The following is a 24,650-nucleotide window of genomic DNA, read 5'->3' as shown; positions in this document are numbered from 1 at the left end:
CATTTTTCCATCACTGTTCAACCTTGTAGTGATTACTCCCATTTAAAAAAAAAAAAAAAAATTCTAAACCCTAACTCTCTCTCAAATTACCATCCCATCTCCCAGTTCCCATGCCCCTCCAAGCTCCTGGAGAGACTTGCCTACACTCGCGTCACGCACTTTCTTAACTTGCACAACTTATTGGACCTACTTCAGTCAGGCTTTCGTTCCAACACTCCACAGAGACAGCACTAACTAAGGTAGTGAATGATCTGGTCACTACTATGTCTACGGGCCATTACTCACTTCTTATTCTTCTAGATCTCTCTGCTGCCTTTGACAATCTTGACCACTCTCTATTATACAAAAACTACAATCCCTAGTTCTTTAGGAAACAGCCCTTTCTTGGTTCTCATGCTACCTATCTAATCACTATTTCACTGTTTGCTTTTCTGATTCTGCCTCCTCTTCGCTACCTCTATCAGTGGGAGTACCACAAGGCTCTGTCTTAGGTCCTCTGCATTTCTCAATCTTTACCACCTCTCTTGGTAAACTAATCAGCTCTTTTTGTTTTCAGTATCATCTGTACATGGACGATACTCAAATCTACCTATCCTCTCCAGATTTGTCACCATCTGTGCTGGACCATGCCACTGAATGTCTCTCTCTACCATTTTATCTTGGATGGCATCTCGTCACCTCAAACTTAATATATCCAAAACAGAATGAAGAATGGGCCTGATTCAGAGCCGGACGCAATTAGCGCTCGCTCGTCCTGAAAATAGGGGTGGCTGTTCAAATTAACCGTTCGTTGTTTGCGGTCTGTTCACGCCTCTATGTCTGAATGAGCGAACAAAACTTGCTGTCGTTTTTTGGGAAACTACGCCCCCTGGCCGCTCGCATCCTACGTCATGTCCGCTATTTATTAGATTAATCGAGTGCATCGAACAGGGTATGAGCTGCTCGCTATTCTTGTGGTTGGTTTTTGCTACCACAATTTTGCGAGCAGTTCTGGCTTAACAAAAACCCAGTGACGTGGTCAATGACGCTGCTGTTTTAAATATGCACACCCATAAAACGCCCGTTTTGACCTTTTGGATCTCCACTCCCCGTTTTCAAGCACCTTCCCCTGTTACCACCCACATACGCCTCATCCTGTCACTCAAATTAGCAGGCATTCGCTATTTTGCGAGCACATGAATTTTGGCCGCACTGACTGGTTCGTGCATGCGTATAACGATCCGTACGCATGCGCAGTTGGGCAAACATCGCTCGGAGCTAACGAGCTGCCGCTTACGAATCAGGCCCAATATTTCCACAGGCCAATAATAGTCACCAACCTGATATCTCTATCACTGTTGACAACCGACAATCAACCCCACCCCACAAGTACGCTGCCTAGGTACTTGACTCTGAACTATTCTTTGTTCCCCACATTCAAATTGTCTCAAAATCATGTTACATACATCTAAAAAACATACCTAAAATTCGACCATATCTTACACAAGACACTGCAAAAACTCTAATCCATGCACTCATTATTTCCCGCATTGGCTATTGCAATAGTCTCCTTACTGGTCTTCTCAAAAACAGACTCTTGCTGCTACAATAAATTTTGAATGCAGCTGCGAGGCTGATCTTCCTCGCCAAACGTTCATTATCTGCTGATCCACTCTGTCAGTCCCTGAATTGGTTACCGGTCTTCTACCGTATTCAATATAAAATACTTTTACTTACACATAAAGCTGTTAACCAAACCACACCAACATACATCTCTTCACTCATCTCAAAATATCTCCCAACCCGACATCTACGCTCTGCACAAGACCTGCGTCTTCTCATCCACACACATTACTTGTTCCCATGCACGGTTACAGGACTCTTTTCGGGCTGCACCTACTCTGTGGAATGCCTTCCCACGCACACAGGGCCGGCCCAACCTATATGCCGGGGACGCGGCTGCGTGGAGCGCCAGACTGAGGAAGGCACCAAGGCAGTCATGGGCAGTGAGTTACTCACTGGTCCAAATGGGCACCCTGAGGACAAGTATGCGCTGCATAGAGCTGTGCTGTTACAGCACTAGGTGGCGGGGCATGGCTGGGACTGATCCCTCTCCTTCCTGGTCCTCCCAAAGTGCGCGGATATGCACCTGCCGGACACTACCAGGCAGCAGCGCTGAGTGATGACGTTGTGATGCACCCGCGGTTCTGCAGTGTCAGTAGCAGAGGACTGAAGGCAGTGGTACATTAGCTGGAGCGAGGGAGAGAGGAAAAGACATTAGGAAGGAAATGACCATACAAGGTATGAAGGGGACAGAGGGCAATATGAGACATGAGGAAGGTCAATATAAGGCAGAGTGGGGAGGGTGGAGGCAAGAACAATACATGGCACGGGGGACACAATACAAGACATGGAGGGGGGTAGAGGACAATATAAAACGGGGAGAGAACAATAAAGGCATGGGGGTACAATATAAGGTATGGTGGGGGAGAAGACAATTTGAGACATGGGGGAGGACAATACAATGCATGGAGGGGGAAGAGGACAATATAAGATATAGTGCGGGGGGAGAATAATACAAGGCATTTGTGTAGACATGTGGTTGCATATTTATATACATATGTGAAGTGAACATGCTTTAGGTATGTGTACAGCTTTTCCCATGACACCACGCCCCTTTATATTTTTCGTTCGCGCGCAACAGTACCCCTGGGTGCACCAAAGAAAATATTTGCTTACCTAAAAAATGGGTCTTGGGCCGGCCCTGCACAATTAGACTTTCCAGTAGTCTTCAAACATTCAAGCGCTCCCTGGAAACTCACCTATTCAGACAAGCTTATCAGATTCTAGAACCGCCCACATAACCTTCATAGCTAATTACATCCCTTCTTACAGCCCACACACAACCTCACATATTTTCTCTTTCTTCAACTTCACATCCTCCTAACCTGAGGGCAACTTTCCTTTGTGACTGGATCATACAGCTCACAAATAACCTCTGCAATCATGCTGGACCAATTTGCAATATGTTACACTTATCCTTGTGTATCAACACCTACTTCCCTATAGATTGTAAGCTTGTGAGCTGGGCCCTCTTACATTTAAATCTGTCTGTTACTACTCAGTTGTGTTCTATTAATGTTATTTCCATTTGTAAAATGCAACGGAACATGCTGCGCTATATTAGAAACTGTTAACAGATAAATAATAAATATACAACAGCCTGAACCCACATTCATCACACTTCACCCATATACTGCAATTTCCCTCATGCTCACCTGTTCATCTATACATACACAACAACCTCACTCTATGCTGTTCGTTCATACATATCAGCCTACACAGACCTGTCCATCTGCACACCACAGTGTGCACTTGGACTCACCTGTCTATTCGAGATGTAGTTAAAATACCGGGGTGCGGCATCCCGGCGCCGGAATGCCACTCCCCGGCTACAAGACCCTTGCCGGAATACCGACAGGAGGTGACATCCCGACGCCGGAATCCCGATAGCCAGGATGCCGACCGTATTTAGGACTTAACCGCCGAGGGTAGGTGAAGGTTTAGGCAAAACGGGGGGGGGGTGTTAGGGTTGGCCTAGGGAACGTAAGGTTTAGGAACCCCCGGGGGTGGGTTAGGGTTAGGCACCACCAAGGGGGGGGTTAGATTTAGGCCATAAGAGGGGAGGGCTAGGTTTAGGCACTAACGGGGAGGGTTAGAGGGTTAGGATGGGGTGTGGGGAGCGTCAGTGTTTGGATGTAGGAACAGATGGTTAGGAGGAGAACGGGGAGGGTACTTATACTTACCCGACCCTTGTCAGGATCCTGAGCATCAGGATGCCGCTGTCGGTATATTGACAGGAGGCACCCCGACTGCCGGGATTACATACCCATTAGGTCTATTCATATACACCGGCACTGTTCCATGCATACACTGCAGCTTCTGGCTGACCTGGTCTCACTCACCTGTCAGATAGGTATCCAATAATGATGGCTCCCAATGTGACTCCACCATAAAAGAAACTGACCAATGCTTGATTCAACCATTTCTTTTCACACACCAGATTCCACTGCAACATAGAGAGAAAACAAATGTTTTGTTTTTTTACAGAGCATGCCCCGTCCCTCACTCCACACGCACATGCCACCTCTGCAATCTGAAAGTGTAAACTTCTGCCTCCAGGATTTCTTCCGTGCCGCTCCACATCACTGGAATTCATTTCCTCACCCTATCAGACCCTCCACCTCTCTGCAAAGCTTCAAACAGGCTGCAAAAAAAACTATTTACCAAAGCCTATCAGATCTCATCATAAGATGCCCCGTTCTGTCCTAGAACACTGACTCACCTCACTGTGTATCTCTGTGTTATATGTGTCCTCAAGGTGAGGGGGCATTGGGACTGTCTGTATTACATGTGTCCTGAGAGTGAGGGAACACTGGGACTGTCTGTATTTAATGTGTCCTGAGAGCAAGGAGACACCAGAGCTGTCTGTATTACATGTGTCCTGAGAGTGAGGGGACATTAATCAGGACTGTCTGTACAGTATATCATGTGTACTGAGAGTGATTGACAGTGGCAGCTCTATGTGACAGGGACTATGATTGACAGGAAAAGATCTATGTGGTGGGGAATATGATAGACAGCAGGACTGCCATCAGAAATTGTAGGGCCCGATACTGACAAAATAAGCAGGGCCGCCCTTGTAGCGGGATGGGACATAGGTAGGCGGAGCTGTAAATAATATGGGTGGAGCTACATCAGGGGTGGGGCATCAATTGGGAGAGGTGGATCTAGAATGGTAGAGAAGGGGTGGAACAGGGCAGGGAAAGCTGGAAATCGGGCACAAGGCTGGGAAGGCTGGCTGTACTAGGGGGTCACAGGGCTCGGAAGGTCGGCTGTACTAGGGGGTCACAGGGCTGGGAAGGTCGGCTGTACTAGGGGGTCACAGGGCTGGAAAGGCTAGCTGTACTAGGGGGTCACAGGGCTGGGAAGGCTGGCTGTACTAGAGGGGGCACAGGGATGGGAAGGCTGACTATGGGGGGCACAGAGCTGGGAAGGCTGACTGTGGGGAGCACAGGGCTGGAAAGGATTGCTGTACTAGGGGGAGAAGCGCAGAGAAGGCTGGCTGGACTAGAAAGGGGATGCAGAGAAGGGTCAGTGTACTTATCTGTCACTGGCAGCCAGTCAGGCATGGAGAAAACCGGGCAAGGATGTCCGCAGTGTGTACTGCACCAGCAGCCAGGGAAAAGAAACAGTGCTGGCGGCATTTCGAATATGGTACGGCCGTGAGCCAATCACAGTACGCGGACTGACAGCCAATCAGGAGCGGCCGCTGCTGATTGGCTGCTCGAGGACCGACAGCCAATCAGGAGAGGCTGCTGCTGATTGCTTGCTCGCAGAACGTCAGCCAATCAGGAACGGCCGCTTCTTATTGGCTGCCGTTCCGCGAGCTCTAATTGGCTCGCAGCTGGCAACTTATTTGGAATCCTGCCTACGCTGAGACTTCTCCCTGGCTGCCGGTATAATGGTTAATCCACACTGCTGACATCCGGGCCCGGGACTACAGGCTCGGCAGTCCCCCCTGATGGCGGCCCTGATAGACAGTAGAAGTTTTATAAAGTACTGACCAGAGCCAGCTTCCTGACTGAGAGTCTGATTAACTACTGATCACAAGTACGATTGCAATAGTGATTACGCATGTAGTTCAACTGAAATAGTATGCTAATCCATTGCAATCACTATGCCACCGCAGCACAGCATAAGGTCCCCCACCTTACCTTACACACATCCGTAATGTTTAGCAAGACTGAAAAACCATCGATACAATCGAGTACCATCGCAGCCTCACGCACAAGCTCTGACCTTACTCAGGAATTGCTTACTGCATCGCACACTGTGAGTCCTCAGGCTGCATAGGGCATCGCAGTGGCTAATTTATGCATGCCCCTGCAACGGCGTTCAAATGCACTGACACGCCTGGGTTTTGCCGACCACCCCCAGTCACCACCCACAAATGGCACTTCCTGTCAATCGCTCTGCGATGGGTCTGCGTAGACCCCGCAGTCCCGACCACAGTGGCCTGTTCGCGCATGTGCTCTTCATACGTATAACGCAACAATCGGGCGATAGAGTGCGTATTAGCGACTGCGATCCAAGCAGAATCAGGCCCTGAGACCTAAACCAAGGTGTGTATATTCTTATGACAAATATCACCTCAGCACACCTCAGACCCAGACTACCTATTAGCTAAACACCTATATACTTCAAGCCCATTAAGTGACATACAATACACATAGGAAAATCCTTATCTGTACTCTGGCCCTGAATCAGGGCTTCGCTTGCTCTGAATCAGGGCTTCTTTTTTTTTTTATGGAGCGGCCTCCTGGCCGCTCGCATTGCTGTGGGTTGCCACCCACCCGCCCACCAAAGGGGGCGTGCTGTCACTCAACATCGACAACATGCCCCCTTTGGTGCGAAAGCGCACGATGGAGCTGGCTCCGTCGTGCGTATGCGCTCTGGGCCACAATCGACCCGGTTGCAAGCGCTCAGCACTTGCGACCGGGTCTGAATCAGGCCCTCTGTCTCCCTGGGATTACCTCAATACTACAGTAGTGAAAGTGGAAGACATATTCTTGCATATGGCTACTTTATAAAAAAGCAAACTGCTACACAAACCCTGTAGTTACAGGAACTACTTCACATTACCATCAGTTACATGGTGCAGATGCTAGTGCTACTATATTGGAAAGTCAATACATTTTATAGGGAACATTCTTTTAATAAGCAACCTAACAGGACCTAACACAAATCTAGGATTGCAACTATCATATGTGTAAACCAACGAGTAAACTGGCCAAATATGAACTGTTAAGTGGTTATTAGTGTGGATATATCGGTACAGTTTATTATCTGAGATGTGATTCATGTATGTGAATTGTAATGTTATTGTCAGTGATAATGCTCTAGATCAGTGGTTCTCCACACAGTTCACGTTTTGCAGGTCCCCCAGCAGGTGCACAGGTGTAATCATTACTCAATGACACATTTTAAAAGGTCCACAGGTGGAGCTAATTATTTCACTTGATTCAGTGTGGAGACATGGAAAACATGCACTGTTCGGGGGGGGGGGGGTTCCTGAGGACCGAGTTTGAGGACCTGTGCACTAGATTAAACTAAGGAAGTTAAGTGAGCACAATTTTATGTAATAAGTTGTTTCACAAGCTGTTAGAATTTTTCAAGTAACCATACGAGTGTACATATGTAGTTGAAAATAGCATAACATATTCCTTCTAATCTATAAGGGAAGTTGCATTGACTGTAATGTAATATATAAATATATACCTTAAGGGATAAGCTAAAGTAACTTACCTTTATTACAGCGAAGAATAACTGTCATTGTTGCTATAAGCTGCATAATAAAACTTGTGTTTCTGTGACCACTGTTATACCCCTTTTACACCAGAGCAAAAACCTGGGTTTTTGCTGGGTCTACTCGGGTCGCAGCTCAGTGTAAAAGGGTCCCTGAAAAATAACCCAGGCCAAGTGACCCAGCAATCCAACCCAGGTAGCTACCAGGGTTGGACCCAGGATGGACCCGGGTAATGGTGCAGTGTAAACAGTGCAACCAGAGTAATCTGACCTGGGTCATGTCTAAAATGAGCTGATTGGTGGTTGTGGAACATTCACCTCCCACTTTTTATGACCTCACAGATTTAGCAGGGCAGACCTGAGTTCAGTGTGAACAGGGCTGACCTGGGAGTAACCCAGATCGAAGGTGCAGTGTAAATGGGTCTGACCTCGGTCTGACCAGGGTTGGAACCATGTCCAAAATCCTAGGTCGGACCTGGGTTTTTGGTGGAAAAGAGGTATAAGTCAGATCTCTAACATAGAAAACTGAGTATAATTAGTTTTCCACAAATAAGACCTTTGCCCTAGGCTTTCCTTGGGTGGACCATAGAAATAATCTGCTATAAGGTAACCCACTTCTAAGATAGAACAAAGGCCCTGATTCAGAGCCGGACGCTCTGACAGAGCGCTCGCTCTGAATCAGCGCGTCTTTTTTTTTTTTTAATGGAGCGGCCTCCTCCACAGCTAATGCGAGCGGCCAGGATGATGGTCGCGATGGTCAAGACCATCGCGACCATCGGGCTTGCGACGAGACTCTTGTGGTAGGGTCTCGTGGCCGCAAGCCCCAGAGAGCTTTCGGCTCAAACAGAGCCGAAAGCTCTCCCACTGACATCACTTGTGATGTCAGTGGGCCCGCCCCCAGACGGTAGGCGTTCTCGTGGGAACGCCTCCGTCTGGGCAGCCACCCCCCCGGCCCGCCCACCAAAGGGGGGCGTGCTGTCACTCAACATCGACAGCACACCCCCTTTGGTGCGAGACCCGGAGTGACGTATTGCCTGTCGCTATCCGGGTCTCGGCATGCGCACGACGGAGCCGTCTACGTCGTGCGCATGCGCTCTGGGCCACCATCGACCCGGTTGCGAGCGCTTGCGACCGGGTCTGAATCAGGCCCAAAGTAAACAAGGTTACATATAGGTAATATGATTGACCAGAAAGATTCATTGTGGTGCTAAATATGATTGACAGTACTGACATTATGTGGTGGGGAATATACTAGACTGTAGCTGCTCTATATGATGGGAAATATGATTGACAGTAATTACTCTATGTGGCAGGGAATATGAATGACAGTACAAGCTCTGGGCCTCATTCAGAGGCGGTCGTAGGATGCAAGCGGTCGCTCAGAAAAAGGGCGGCCGCTTGCATCCTGAACGGCCGCCTCCATGTCGGTCGTTAGGCTGTGGGTTAACACCCACAGCTCTAACGACCGCTAAGGGAGATGGTCGCGATGGTCAAGACCATCGCGACCATCGGGGCTTACGACGAGACCCTAGGGTAGGGTCTCGAAAACCTTAAGCCCCAGGGAGCTTCCTGCTCTGTTTGAGCAGGAAGCTCCTCACTGACATCACTGATGATGTCAGTGGGGACGCCCACAAAACGGCAAGCGTTCCGAAAGGAACGCCTCCGTTTGGCCGGGCACGCCCCCTGCCCGCCCAGCAAACGGAGCGAGCTGTCAATCAACATCGACAGCTCGCTCCGTCTGCTTCGAGCCCGCTAACGACGGGCGATCCGTCGTTAGCGGGGGCTCGCGCATGCGCACTATGGAGCAGTCTCCGTCGTGCGCATGCCCTGTGGACCAACATCGAGTCAGTTGCGAGCGCTCAGCGCTCGCGACCGACTCTGAATAAGGTCCTCTGTGTGGTTGGGAAAATGATTGGCAATAGCAGTTCTACGTGGCAAGGAATATAATTTACACTAGTGGCTCTACAGTATGTGGCTTGGAATATGATAGACAGTATCAGCTCTATAGTAGCTATTCAATGTGGTTGGAAATATGATTGACAAAACTAGCTCTACGTGGTGGGGAACATGATTTAGAGCAACAGCTCTATGTGGCTTTGAATATAATTAATAGTAGCAGCTCTATGTGGCAGGGAATATGATTGACAGTAATATGTTATGGGAATATGGTTGATATTAGCAGCTTTATGAGGTGGTGAATAGGATTTACACTAGCAATTTTGTATGGAGAGGAATATGATTGACAGTAGCAGCTCTATGTCGTAGAGTATATGATTGACAGTATTATTTCTTTGTTATGGTGAATATGATGGAACCGTAGCAGCCCTAGGTTGTACAGAATATGATTTACAGCAGTGGTCTCCAACCTTAATTGGGGTGGGAGCTACTTGAGAAAAATGAGACGTCTTGAAGAGCCATATTTTATTTTTGAAAGCTAAAATCTGGCTAATAACCAAATTGGTCATAGAAAAATAACAATGCATTTATTAATACAGTGATAAAGGGGTCCATTTACTAAGCTTTGAATGGAGATAAAGTGCCAGCCAACCAGTTCCTAACTGCGAGTTTTAAAACACAGTTTGCGACCTGGCAGTTGGGAGCTGGTTGGCTGGAACTTTATCTCCATCCAAAGCTTAATAAACAGTACCCCTGTATTAATACATGCATTATTATTGTTCTATGACAAATTTGGCTATTAGCCAGATTTTAGCTTTAAAAAATAAAATGTGGCAGCAGAACACAGTGAATGAACAAGTCCCCACAACCCCCTTTCAAAGTACCCGATCTGTACAGTAACTCTGATGCCTGTTGAAAGCTGTCAGTGGGGATCAAGGTGCTGCTGGATAGATTATGCAGGTGTGACAGTGGATAGCCTGGTCCAACACCCCCTTTTCAAAGTGCCCAATATGTGCCTGTTGAGAGCTGTCAGCGGGGAGCAGGGTGCTGCTGGATGTAATATGGCTGCAGGTGGGACAGTGGAGGGCCTGGTCCCACACTCTCACCAAACGAGTGCCTAACAAGTGTCCGGTCAGCGCTGCTCTAAAATGCTGTCAGCGCTGCTCTAAAGAACACTGTCAGCGCTGTCCTAACCCTGTCAGCGCTGCGCTGTCGGTGATACTATAGATGCGGTCAGCAGAGTGCCTGCTGGCAGTGACTGTCGTGCACTGCCGTCGGCCGCGTATGACGTCCTATGCGCGGCTTGCGCGCCTTGCCATAAGGCGAGCTTCCGTCGCACTGCCCCACTTACCGCAAGGCGAGCTCCAGTCGCGCAGCTCCATGTGGTGTAAGGGTTGCTGCTATTTCCTATGTGGCTAAAGGACCTCTGTGACGTATCTACCATGTGACCGCTGCAGGAGGCTGGACCGCTCCTGCTTTACCATCCACTAGGCATAGAGGGGGAATAAATATTTGTGGCGAGTGCAGCGAGCCACCGTGCCCGAAGCGTGACGAGCGTAGCGAGCCCGCGAGGGGACACTTTTGGTCCCCCGTTAACATCCCCGCCCCTCCCCCTTTCAGGCCAGGTCACGTGGGTGTGACGTCACAGGTCCATCAGCACTCTATAGTCTAGACCTAACCTTGGTGTAAGGCACACTACAGCCGCGCTGCGCCCGCGACCTACTTGGATTGCAGCCGCGAGCCACCCGTCGCTCATGAGCGACAGGTTGGCAACCACTGATTTACAGTAACTGCTCTGTGTTAGGGGCAATATGACTGACAGGTTAGGGGGAATATTGCTGACAGTAGTGGTACTACTGTATGTTGCAAGGAATATGATTGATACTAAAACAAGAAGAACATTTTCCATAAAACTCAAACCCAGTGCGCTTTATGATTGTAAATAGTGGTTCTAGTGGGGAATATGATTGATAGTAGTCATCATATGTGGCAAGGAATATGAATGACACTTGTGTCCCTATGTGGCAAGAATGTGACTGACAGATGGAGAATCTAAGTGACAATAGTGGCTTAATGTGTTAGGAATATGTCTGTGATTGTCAGTAGCTGTTCTATGTAGAGGGGCATATGATTGACTAATTGACTGTTGTGGCTGTACGTGGTGGGGAATATGATGGACAATTGCAGAGGGAATATTATTAAATATAGCAGCTCTATGTGATGGGAAATATGATTGACACTAGTGGCTCTATGTGGCAGGGAATATGATTGACAGCACAAGTTATATGTGGCTGGATTTGCAATTCTAGTTCTATGTGGTGAGGAATATGATTGACACTAGTGGTTCTACAGTATGTAGCATGGAATATGAATGACAGTACTAGCTCTATGTGGTTGGGAATATGATTGGCAATAGCAGTTCTATGTGGTGAGGAATATGAATGACACTAGTGGCTCTACAGTACGTGGCTCTATGTGGTGCGGAATATGGTTGACAGTACTAGCTCTATGTGGTGGTTAATATGATCGACTATAGCAACATTATGTGAAAGGAAATGTACAGTAATAGACAGTAGCAGCTCTATTAAGTGGGGAATATGATTGTTTCCACATGTAGACTTAAGATACTGTACAGCACAGCTTTCAGTATTCCTGTACGAAATCACGCACACGTCAGCTGGGTTTGAAGAGTCTATAATGGTATATTCAGCTAGCAGTAGTGACTCTCATAGAGAATCAGCTTTATAATATAAATCCAAACATTACTCCATTAGGATATCAAGGTTGGTGCCATTGGAGATCAAAGTTGTCCATACACTAGACCAACTTTCAACCAACCAACTTGTTGGATAGTTGGGTGAAAGTTGGTTTAGTGTATGAACAGCTTTAGAGATCTTGTGGGTGAGAGAGGGCTCTAATATCTGTTTTTCTGGTCAGTTTCTGGGCTTAGCTTAGCTGAGGGGGCAGTTTGTCACATGTAATATGCTGTCTCAGTAGGGACATAGATGACCCCACCTAAAAGTTCAATTTTAACAGGTGGAAATATTCTGCATGACACTCTTCCTATTTCTGAATCACTTTATGAAGTTATTACCCCAGTTATGGGTTTCTCCCTGAAGAAAGAGATAAGTGAGTATAACTCTAATGGTGCATACACACGATCAGATTTTTCCTTCAGATATGAACGATAACGATTTAAAAATCGTTCAGTCGTTCATATCTGAAGGAAAATCATTCATATCTGACATGCCTGAACGATGGACGATGAACGATGCGCGTTCCCGTTTGTCAGATAACGATATCTGACATCTGATGGGTTTGCAGTCAGACTTGGACGATTCCATTCATTTTAATGCAGTCAAAAATCGTTCAATCGTTCAAAACTTTGGTAAAATTGTTCAAATCGTTCAATCGTTCAGTCGTTCATCTGACAAGTCTGACAAATCTGACCGTGTGTATGCTCCATAACACACAGCAAGAGGCTGCCGCTGACAAGTGTTCACTGCAGTCTCTGTAATACCATAGAGCCCCCTTGTAATCTGCAATGTGGTGGAATTTGTTTTAAATTATTTTTATTTGTCTGTGGAGTTTACCTTAGAGAGGATCTGACTGGCTCTCTACAGACTCCATTACGATGGAATCTAATTCTATAGCTTCTGTTTGAATACTTCGTCATTTTACAGAGCTGGCTCCAGGTCTACTAGCACCCTGTGCAAGTAATTTTTAAAACCCCTCCACTCACCTTTCCAATCTATGGCCCTCATTCAGAGCCGTTCGCTATTTGCGGTCGTTCGTTCAAAAACAAGGGGTGGCTATTCAAATGATCCATTCGCAAATTGCAGTCTGTTCACACCTCTAAGTCTGAACGAGCGAGCAAAACATATGCTCGTTTATTTGATAAAAACGCCCCCTGGCCGCTCGCACCATACGTCATGTCCGCTATTTATTAGATTAATCGAGTACATCGTACAGCGTATGAACTGCTCGCTATTCTTGTGGTTGGTTTTTTCAACCGCTATTTTGCGAGCAGTTCTGAGTTAAAAAAAAACAAGTGACGTGGTCAATGACACTGCTGTATTAATTATGCACTCCCTTAAAACGCCCGTTTTGACCTTTAAGCACGCCTGCGTTCGAATTCCACTCCCCGGTTTTCAAGCACCTTCCCCTGTTACCACCCACATACGCCTCATTCTGTCACTCAAAATAGCAGGCACTCGCTATATAGCATACAAACGATTTTCGGCCGCACTGACTGGTTCGCGCATGCGTACTAAAAACCGTACGCATGCGCAGATGTGCGAACATCGCTCGGAACGAGCGTACGGCCGCTAGCGAGCGGCTCTGAATGAGGGCCTATGTCTATAATTATTATTATTATTATTATTATTAATAATAATAACACTATGGGGGACATGTACTAGGTTTTGGAGAGAGATAAAATACCAACCAATTTACAGACTGTGGGGCCTATTCATTAAACTTAAAAATTCTCTGGAGATAATTAGCTTTAGAACTCTCATGGAGTTCTACCTAATTATAGGTGGAATTCATCATTCCACCTCTCCATAAGTATCTATTCCGAAAAGCTGTCATTTTTGCGATGACAGCTTTTCTGGAAATAGATACTTTTCCCTGCCTACACTACCTTATCGCATCTGGAAACAGTGCTGCGCATGCGCTGTTACATCTGTAAAACCAGCGCATGCGCAGCACTGCCTACAGATGCGTTAAGTTTGTGTACCCCCCGACCCCCCCCTCCCCCCCTCCGCTCACCTCCCCCCCCCCCGACTTACCTGTCCGCGCAGCAGCCTCCGGCTCCGTCCTGCTGGTCTGTCATGTGGTTTCCCAGCAGACCACATGACAGATTAGAAAAAAAAAATTTTTTTTTCTTTTTCTAAACTTTCTTGTGCTCCGCTGGGGAGCACACATGTCCGACCAGCCTCCGGAGCCTGAGGACGGAGCAGAGCGCCAGAGGGACTCGTCGGGGGGACCTGCACACGCGGATACAGGTAAGTTTCACCTGCTATTCGCCACCTCACAGTGGCGAATAGTAACTGCATCAAATTCCGAAAATTTATAATTTTCGGAATTTGATGAATACCACAATTTCCACATCCCCATACTAATGTATGGGGAGTGTGGAAATGAACGCACGGGAACTTAGCAAGGAGATATCTGTGATATCTCCTGTGCTAAGTGGCTACATGAATACCAAAATAACGTTATTTAAGGAAAATGTCCTTAAAAACGTTATTTTAGTGTTGATGAATAGGCCCCTGTGTTTGAAAACTGACAGGAGCTGATTGGTTGTGTTATGTTACCGCTCTCCACTATCTCTTTAAAAAGGCTTAGTACAACTGCCCCATACTCCCCCACAATAAAAAATAAAACGCACTGGCCCCCACAGGAAAAAAATAAAACACATTGGCCCCCACAGGAAGAAAATAAAACACACTGGCCCCCACAGGAAAATATAAAACACACTGATTTCCCCAGCCCCCCACTGAAGACTGACCTGACCTTTCGATAGCAGAAGAGAAGAGAGTGAGAGGAGCTTCCAGTCCATCCCTGCCAGCCGCAGACCGTATCAGCATACATCAGCAACTGCAAACTCCACGACTAAGTCACTGTAGAGCACTGTGCGGGTGGGATGATATGTGGCTATATCACCAATGGCTAACTCGGGGGTTATGCCATAGGTCACTGCCCGGGCTGCGTATGAGCCGCCCAGAAGTGCCCAGTGCTGTGAGGGTCTGAAGTAAGTGCTTCAGTGTCCACCAGGCCCACCAATCTTGATCGGTCTAGGGCAGTGGTTCTCAAACTTGGTCCTCAGGACCCCACACAGTTCACTTTTTCCAGGTCACCTAGCAGGTGCACAGGTGTAATCATTATTCACTGACACATTTTAAAAGATCCAAACGTGGAGATAATTATTTCACTTGTGATTTTGTGTGGAGACCTAGAAAATATGTGCTGTTTGGGGTCCTGAGGACCGAGTTTGAGAACCTGTGGTTTGGGGCACTATGGGGTGGTGCCAACATGCGGCTGATCTGCTGGAACTTCCCTTGAGCCAACCCTGACACTTTATTTAAAGGGCCCTGGCCTTTACCCTGAATTCTTGTAACCCTGCCTCACATATCGTAATCCCAGAATAACTCGATTTTAGATTAGTCAATGGATAGTCCAAGCCCAATATAGCTCTGTCACTGGGCTGTCTGTCAGTCCCCAAATGCTGTTTTACTGATTCTTATTAGTAAGACACCTATGGTGAGAAAGTAAGGTCCTACCTGTGTGACGGTGGTGGAGAAGAACATGGAATCATCGTACTGCCAGCCATGGTTACATCTCTGCACCAGGGACTCATTGACCATCTTCTGTGATCTGTTCACTAGTAGGTGAGGCTGTGCCTGGGAATACATGGTACAGGAACTGAAGGTCCCATCGGCCTCTTGGGGGATATTGATGAGCAGAAGGTCTTCCTGGCTCAAATTTCCTGGGTTCCCCAAGTTGGGAATGGCACAGTGATGGAGTGGAACAGCTGAGATGAAGATATGCTGTAGAAAGTGGAGAGGGACGATGAGCCGGGGGATGCACAGAATTAGTAAGGTGAGCACTTGGAATCTTCCAAAACCACCGGCCGCAATGAGCAAATCATCGAAATTCAGCTTTTTGGGAGCAGAGACAGAGTTGAGGGAAATGGATAATAAATCCATTGTTTGTTGGAGGAATGATGAACATAGATCAATTAAATCCTACAGTGCTACTGCAGTGATGAGGAGATGCAGCTTTTTCCCTTCGACCCTTCAAGAACCAGCAATGGTCCACAAAGTGCTGACTTTGTAACTAAGACACTGTTCCAAAGCTTGGTACTGGGATGATGTGTAAGCTGCTGTCACCAGATAACTGCCAAGACTTCGTCCAGTCCAGAAGATTTGTGCCCCACCCGGTGAGAGAGCCCTGCAGACACAGTATACCCCCCCTCCTTTATGTCTTCATAGTCTTTTGTGCTGTGCAAATCAATTGGAGACAATGCCTCCCCTCTACTTACACACAGTCATCTGACAGGATTCACACTTCACAGAAGTCAGGAGTCATTCAGCTTAATACAGAGAAAATGTACCTCACTACAAGTTTGTAGGTTTCCAGGAATGAGGTCGGAGAGTTCTCTTTTATTTAGGAACTTCACATTATTTAATCACTCCCAATGTGTTCTCAGTTGGACATGGACAATCAATCAACCATTAGATAAGACAAAGGTTATATGTATTTGTATCGGAGGAGTGTAAAGCTGGGTACACACTGTGCCGACGGATCCATTTATGGAGTAGCTGAAGACTTTATTTGTGCTAACATCTACGTTATCTCCTCTGTTTTTTGTTATCCATAAATATTTGCCTCTCTGAGATCTTACAGGCTGTGATCATCAGTGTATAGATTCCAGTACATGATGTGGCCACCTCTCCTCATAGTGCCATTTCTAAACCTCTGGGATGACACACCACCCCGAAGGGCGATATCAGCGGGGGCTATGCTGCCAAATGCAGCATGGCCTCTGCCATCGCTCCTTCACTCCCGGCATGGGCAAGTGTGTATGCACTTGTTGGATGCCGGGTCCCTTCATTAGTGAGATCGTGCTGGGTACACATCGTTAGGGAAGTAGGCAGACTCGGGCCTTGGTGAAGCGGGTCATGGTGAATTGCATCGTCATTGTCCAGCCCCCCCCACGCAGCTGCATGATTTGCAGCACTACTGCACCGTGCTTTCTGCACTTCCTTTCCCTCTGGAACCTCCCAAAGTGAAGGCATTCTTTAGATTTAGAGGCAGGAGAGGGGAGGTCGAGAAGACATAGGACTGTATTCAATTAGTTTCGCACCCGCGATAAAGTTACGCCTGTCTGACTTTTTGTCTACATTGAGTCTTTTGGCCACGGAAACTTATCGTGCGTGTCCCCGCTATTCGCCGTATTCAATTCCAAAAGACGCGAAAACGGCAACACGCAAAGTCAGAACAGGTAGAAAGTGGTGTCAGAATCGGGGAAATCAGCCTGAACCCCCAAAAAGATGGAGAAACATTGGGGATCAATGTAGTAGTGCCCGATTAGCCATAATACAACTGTTTGGGGTACTTAAGTTGGTACAATTGCCTCTAATTAGCGTCTTTGCACAAGTGGTGAAGAATGGCATAAAGCAGTATTTTTTTGGAGAAAATAAGTAGTCTTGTCAAATTTGGGGTACTTGAAAATGGGTGCTAGCATACAGTATTTTAAAGTTGCTAAATTAAACTTTTAAACAACGTGAAAAACGCACCTGTTGCAAACACCTGCAATCCCAAAAACACCTGACCCATACTTGCAGACCCCCAAGAAGTCTATTTCGCTACTTTTTATGCTTGTCCCCCCCACTTTGTACTTTTTCTCCCCCAAAATTAAAGTACTTTTTTGGGGTGCTCCTCACTTTTTTAGGGTTGTTTTGAAGCAGTTGTCCTTTGGGGGGGCTGTACCAAGGGTTCTGAGTGGTTTCCCCACCTTTGCACCCCAGAATAAAAAAATGCACTTCTTTTTTCCTGCTATTCAGAGACAAATCTTTTTCGTCTATTACTTTGCATTGACTTTCAGCGTACGCGAAAAGTTTTTGGAATTGAATACGAAGATAAGTTTCCGAAGTCGTAATCGGCGATACTTTTTCGCGGATCTCTGCTTTTCGCTTCTAATTGAACACAGCCCATAGTGGGGCAGAAGTATGAAGCTCTGGGAAGTGATAAAGTGGAGAGTGATAAACGACCAACCAATCAGCTCCCAACTGTCATTTTTCAAACATAGCCTGTAACATGACAGTTAGAAGCTGAGGGGGTCATTCAGACCCGCTCGCGAGCGCAGGACGCTCGCAAGCTGGTCGATGGTGCCCTACTGCGCATGCGCACGTCGGAGGGAGCTCCTTCGTGCGCATGCGCGAGACCCGGCTAGCGACGGGCTCTCTGTCGCTCCGGGTCTCGCACCAAAGGGGGCGTGCTGTCGATGTTGATTGACAGCACGCCCCCTTTGGTGGGTGTGCCGGGGGCGTTGCTGCCAGACGGAAGCGTTCCCATGGGAACGCCTACCGTCTGAAGCCGGCCCCACTGACATCAGTAGAGATGTCAGTGGGAGTGATTTTGGCTCTGATAGAGCCAAAATCACTCCAGGGCTAGCGGCAGCGAGACCCTACCGCAGGGTCTCGTCGCAAGCCCGATGGTCGCGATGGTCAAGACCATCGCAACCATCTTTTTGGCCGCTCGCACATGCTGTGGGTGGTCACCCACAGCTATGCGAGCGGCTAGGAGGCCGCTCCATTTTTAGGTAGGAGGGCACTGATTCAGAGCAAGCGCTCTGGTCAGAGCGTCCGGCTCTGAATCAGGCCCTGAGTGTCTGGTAGTTTATCACTCTGCACTTTATCACTTTCCTGAGCTTCATATATCTGCCCCAGGGGGAGATGAAGCTCTGGAAAGTGATAAATCGGAAAGTGATAGACCACCAGCCACTCAGCTCCCAACTGTCATGTTACAGGCTGTGTTTGAAAAATGACAGTTGGAAGCTGATTGGTTGGTCGTTTATCACTCTCCATTTTATCACTTCCCAGAGCTTCGTACATCTGCCCCAATAGCTCCTAACTGTCTTTTTTCAAACACAGCCTGTAACATGACAGTTAGGAGCTGACAGTTAGGAGTTATTGGTTGGTAGTTTATCACTCACCAATTTATCACTTTCCAGAGATCAGTACATCTGTCTTTAAGGCTGTGCATTATGTCAGGTTTTCATACAATGAAAATTGTATTAGTTCTTCCATCTGCAATGACAACATTTTGGGGAGTCAGGTAGGGATGACCATCGATGATTTACAACCATCAATGGTCTGGGGCTGATGACGGCACCCTGTGTTGAGGAAACATTGCGCATATGGAGCACTCAGTCATCGATGGTTTTCTACCAATGGTTTAAAACCATTGACTATCTATGTTAGAGACTTCAATGGCCATCACTAGAGTCAGGTGGCCAGGTCCTTATTAAGATGTAAACACCAGTTATGGGTCAATGTCTGTCAAGCAGTACATGCAGTGTGGTCCTTAAAAGATGCCAATACATCCACCAGGTCTAGATATGTCTGAATTTACTGCCCATTTTCTTCAAGATAAATATGTATCATGGAGACCCAGGCACGACAGATATCACAAATTATTCCGCAGATGAAAGAACGGGGTTTCCGCCATCATGCCACCACATGCTCTTAATCCAATTTCCAATGCAGTGGAGCAAAATAGCATTAACTAAGTTGAAATAACTGTTCCTTTGCATTGTTGCAAATTACAATTAGATTCAAGCTTTATTCTTCTGAGTTGCAGCACAGCAAAGTATTCACAGGCACTTCAGCAAGGCAATTAACATGAAGTCGTCAGACAAGTTGGGAATGGGAAACTGAAACATAACTCTGCCCCCAATGTGATCCATGAAGCCCCACCAATTCTGATTGGTCCACAGACCAGTGAGTAAGAGAATAGGAATGACCACTGATGGTTCCCAGTTAATGGTTTTATACCATCGAGGTTAACCACCAATGGTACCATTGATGGTTAACTCACCGATGGCCAGCCATTTCTAATGTATCCTCAGTATATATACAAGTGGCCATGTCTTTCAGCATCCTGCTGACTTGTAGAATTAACATTAAAATTATTCTGAACAAAATTGAGTTTAATTCTACAACATGTGTGAGATAACGGGATCTGTCAGGGATTTAGGAGCCTATTTATCACAAACCGCATTTCAGATGCAGCTGTGATGAGAAAAAGTTGCCCAAATTCGCATTGCGATATTACAAAATATTGCAGGAATGTACTAATATTCAGGAGCCGGGACAGAGCTTGTGAGAAAGCTCTGTCCCGGTGAATCACCTCTCCAGCTTGTCTGCTAGCCGGCATCCAGCTTTCGCAATTGCAGGATCTTTCATTTGCACCCTGATGTGCCCCCGGCTACCCAACACTACCTCTGGGCTGCACAGAGAGTGACACAGGCTCAGCACTCCCATCAGCTGTCCCTGTATCCCAGTGTCAGCAATGAAGAGGGGGAGAACGGGGAAAGATCTGAAAAGATCCCCAATCTCCCTGCACGGCACAGGTTATAATAGAAAATAAATCAAACTTGCCTTCACTCTGATGTGTGAGCTGCTTCAGTAACCTGATCAGCTGAGGTGCCAGCCGGTAATTTCACTTAACCTCAGCTGATCACATAGATCAGCTGATCGGGTCACAACAACAGCTCACCGATCATCGATCCCTGAATGGAGGTAACTTTTATTTTATCTATTTTGGAAAAGACTCCTTTTCACATTATTTTAGTAGAACAAATATTGATAAATAGGCCCCTTAAACTGAAATGTTGACTCTATGACCTCAGATTAGAGATGTGCGCAGACAGCCGTGATTTAAATTTGGTTCAATCATTGTCACGTTTTGGTTTTGGCAAATCCACCTTCAAGTGTTTTGGATTTCTTAAAAATTTTATAAAAACTGCTAAACTTGGACCTGTGTTGTTCCTATAATATTATTGGCATCAATAATATTAACTCCCAATTTTGGCACCTCAAATCACGAGGGTGGGACATGCAATCAAAAACACAGCAGATCCGATTTCTGGATCCGAGAGCTGGCAGTCCGTTCTACTCGAATCTTTGAAAGTGAGTGAGTCAGGACTCTGGGCCTGATTCAGACCCGCTCGCGAGCGCACAGCGCTCGCAAGCGGGTCGATGGTCCCCCACCGCATGCGCGAGACCCGGCCAGCGATGGTCGCTCCGTCGCTACGGGTCTCGCACCAAAATGGGACAGCTGTCGATTGTGATTGACAGCTCGCCCCGTTTGCAGGCGGCCTCAGTAGTGAGCTTCCGGCTCTTTTAGAGCCGGAAGCTCACTGGGGCTTGCGATGGACGAGACCCTACCACAAGGGTCTCGTCGCAAGCCCGATGGTCGCGACCATCACCTGGCCGCTCGCAAAAGCTGTGGGTGGCCACCCACAGCTTGGCGAGCGGCCAGGAGGCCGGTTCAAAAAAATGCTACCCTGATTCAGAGCGAGCGCTCTGAAAGAGCGTCCGGCTCTGAATCAGGCCCACTGTTCGCCTCAAAACCCTAACGTTCAGGTTTTCAGCAGAACCGCTCATCTCTATAAAAAAATACTACACCAAATACTCAGTTTCCTGTTCCATCTACACCTTGTGACCAGGGCTGGTGCTAGGTTTTTCAGGGCCCAGCGCCATCCTGTGCTGCCACCCCTTCCCTCCCTCCCCCGCTCTCTCCCCCTGAGCGTATCCCAATAACGCCCAGTGGGAGAGGGAAGGGTGGGCTTTTCCAGAGCCAGCTGGGAGTGCTCTGCTAGCCCGTGCCTGGAACCGCCACTGTTTGTGACACAAGCGGGAAGCGCACCAGCTAGATCCATGTACCAACTGCAGCACAGAAGCCTGGTGTGCGCACTAGGGCTGACTGAGTTAGAGGATGTACTGCAGATATCTTGCACAAAGTAATATCTAAATGGCGGTATTCTCCGAATTGTAAAGCAGGGGCGGAGCCATGATGATGCAATTGCGTGGTCACTCCCCCTATGACGCACCCTATGATGAACGGGGAAAGATCTGAAAAGATCCCCCCCCGCTCTGCATTTTGGCTGCCCCCTCCGGGATGTGGCAGCCAGAATGTCGGGAAGCATAGTTCAGACGAATAGAAAAGGCTCTATGAGGCCCAGTGGTGGAATTAGGGAGTGGTGGGCCCAGGTGCAACAATATGCTTTGGTGGGCCCCCCACCTCACCCACATGCCCCCCCTTCTCACAAATCAAAAACACAAATTACATTTATCTTACCTTACCAGGGGCATTTTAAGAGAGGAGAGGGACCCGTGTGCGGATTCAGTGCAGGTCCCCTCCTCTCTGGCAGCGCAGTATATTAGGAATCTACTGCACATGCGCGGGTCTCCGGGAGAATGGTGCCCGCACCTTGTTCCCGGGGAAATCTCTATGCGCCATTTTCCATGAACTTTGCCGCAGACTGTGGAGAGGTAAGTATAACTATATGTGGGTGCAGGGTGTGCGGTGTAGCCCCTCCTGGACCCCCAAGCGAACAACCTGCACCCATTATAGATACGCCATTGTATTTGACATTTCTTACACTATATGTGACACATATATAGGCATACTCAACTGCGTGCTCCCATATTAAGTCTTTTGAAACATTTTTGCTGTCAAGAAACACCGGGGCTCTTATCGATTTGCTCCGGCCGCGCCTGGTCTGCTATACCCGGTTACTGCAATGCTCCACACTCCTGGGGGTGGGGACACACTGACAGAACTCACACACCATTGGCGGGGTCTCACACACACTGGGGCTGACACACACAAACCGGGGCGGACAGGGTCTCACACACAGATTTGGGGGGAGTCACACACACTGACAGAGGTTTCACACACATTGACAGGGAGGTCTCACTTACACATGATGGGGATCTCAAACATGAAACTTACAACACATGACACCAGCCTGGAAGACATCACTTCGGGGAACCGGAGGAAGAGGAGGACTGTGCTGCAGAAGTCTTAGAAGCTAAATGGAACTGCCAACTGCTTAATTAGGTATTGGGGGGGGGGGGGAGGGGGTGGTCTATGGGGTTCCGAGGTAAGTCCCTACAATTTTTCCTTAAAATAACAATTTATACAAAAATGTAACTTGCTCTGGGGCTGCGAGAAAAAAGACGCAGTGATTTCTATAGAAACCGTGGCTCTTTTTCTCTTTTTCAGTTGAATAGGAAAAACATTTTAATTTTTATTTCACCCCCAATTGAATATGCCCCACTTCTTCAGTGACCCATAGGGGAGTTGACTTTCCCCTGCATGGGAATGAGACAGTCACATCACAGAAGGGAGAGGCACCACCCGGCGCACAACAGGCACTCTGTGACTCCCCTGACAGGAGTAGTCGATTTGCAGCCAGCGTGAACTACACACATTAAATTGGGTCACTCAGCCCAAACTCATACTGCAGATGCTGGACAGAAGAAGAGACCAGGATAAAAAATGGGTGAGTAAACAATTTCTAACCCCCGCCCTATGCAATATATTGTCTTTTTTTAACTGATATTGTCCTTATCCTTGATAATGAGATGTAAGACATGGAGGAGGAGTCTTTATACTGGACCTGACATTCACATTATAAAGAATAGGACTGCTTGTATCAAAGCAATACAAATTCTGGAAATTCTGCATTGTGGAACTGGGTCATTAAGCAGAAAAGTGCTAAATATTTACAACTGGTTGTGACATTGAGGAAGAAATGTGTATTGGTTTTCAATCATGTGCAACATTAGAAGAAAGGAAAGAGTGGACCAAAGACGATTCAAAAACTGATTATAAATGGGAAAAAGAAACAAGGTCCTAAGACATCTGAATATACATACTAACACATTACTAACTAGAGATGTGTGCCGACCCCCGTGTTTTGGTTTTGAATCTGTATCTCCCCTGGTTTTGGATCTGGATTGGTTTTGCCAAAACCATCCCTCCGAGTTTTGGTTTTGGTTTTGGATCTGGATTCTTTCTTAAAAAATCATAAAAACAGCTAATACACATAAAATGGGCCTGTTTTTGTTCCTACAGTATTATTAACCTCAATAACATTATTTCCACTCGTTTCCAGTCAATTTTGACCACCTCACAGCTCACTATATTGTTTTCAACCAGTTTAGGCCCAAAATTTGCACCAAGCTAGCTGGCTGACTAAGCTAAGCGGCAGCAGTGGGCGGCACAAACACGTGGCAGTTCAACTTCCAACATGGCACATCAGGAAACAATTTTTTTATTTTTCAAGAGAGGCCTGAGGGAGTTGAAGTATGTATGTAGCTGAAGTCATGGACAGGAAGGGTTTGGTAGTAAATTTTATTTCATTTTTTTATTCCGAAATAAATTTATGAGGGAGAAGGGGAGGGTAGGAGGCATTTACAAAAAAATGTTTTACTCATTCGCATCAGTCCTTGTCCCAGTAGAATACTTGAGCGCCATGCCTGCTGCTGCTGGGAGTGGATTTTCTCATCTCAGAAGGGGATCAGGAAGACTTCTAGTAGTGCTTTCCCAACCTGTACAATGACATAAAAAAAACCATAGTTAGTTAGTGGCCTCCAAACTGACACTTAGCCAGCACAAAGATATTAAGGGGTAAATTGAATTTACTAAAGTGAGATTTTTAACAAGTGCGTTTTAGAAGTGATGTTGCCCATAGCAACCAATCAGATTCTACTTAACATCATTTACCTAGCACTTTCTAGAAGATAACAGCTAGAATTTGATTATTTGCTATGGGCAAGCAACATCACTTCTAAAACTCACTTCTGAAAACTCTCACTTTAGTA

At 47.0% G+C, this 24,650-nt stretch overlaps 1 protein-coding gene across 1 annotated transcript in view; it reads right to left on the bottom strand.

Annotated features, from left to right (window-relative positions):
* Nucleotides 1-15,956, bottom strand: part of LOC148509535 (solute carrier family 22 member 7-like) — a 37,720-nt gene extending 21,764 nt beyond the window's left edge. The window contains exons 1-2 of the mRNA XM_088442975.1: nt 15,531-15,956; nt 3,945-4,048 (exon numbers count right to left, since the gene is read on the bottom strand). Of these exons, the coding sequence (XP_088299101.1) occupies nt 3,945-4,048; nt 15,531-15,956 (530 nt within the window). The remainder of the gene's footprint in view (nt 1-3,944; nt 4,049-15,530) is intronic.
* Nucleotides 15,957-24,650: the final 8,694 nt, after the last annotated feature.

This window comes from Taudactylus pleione, unplaced genomic scaffold, assembly GCF_031769625.1.
Source record: "Taudactylus pleione unplaced genomic scaffold, aTauple2 ptg000320l, whole genome shotgun sequence".
NCBI classification, from domain to species: domain Eukaryota; kingdom Metazoa; phylum Chordata; class Amphibia; order Anura; family Myobatrachidae; genus Taudactylus; species Taudactylus pleione.
Note: the sequence above shows the minus strand (reverse complement) of the source record. Positions and strands in the feature narration are given on the sequence as shown.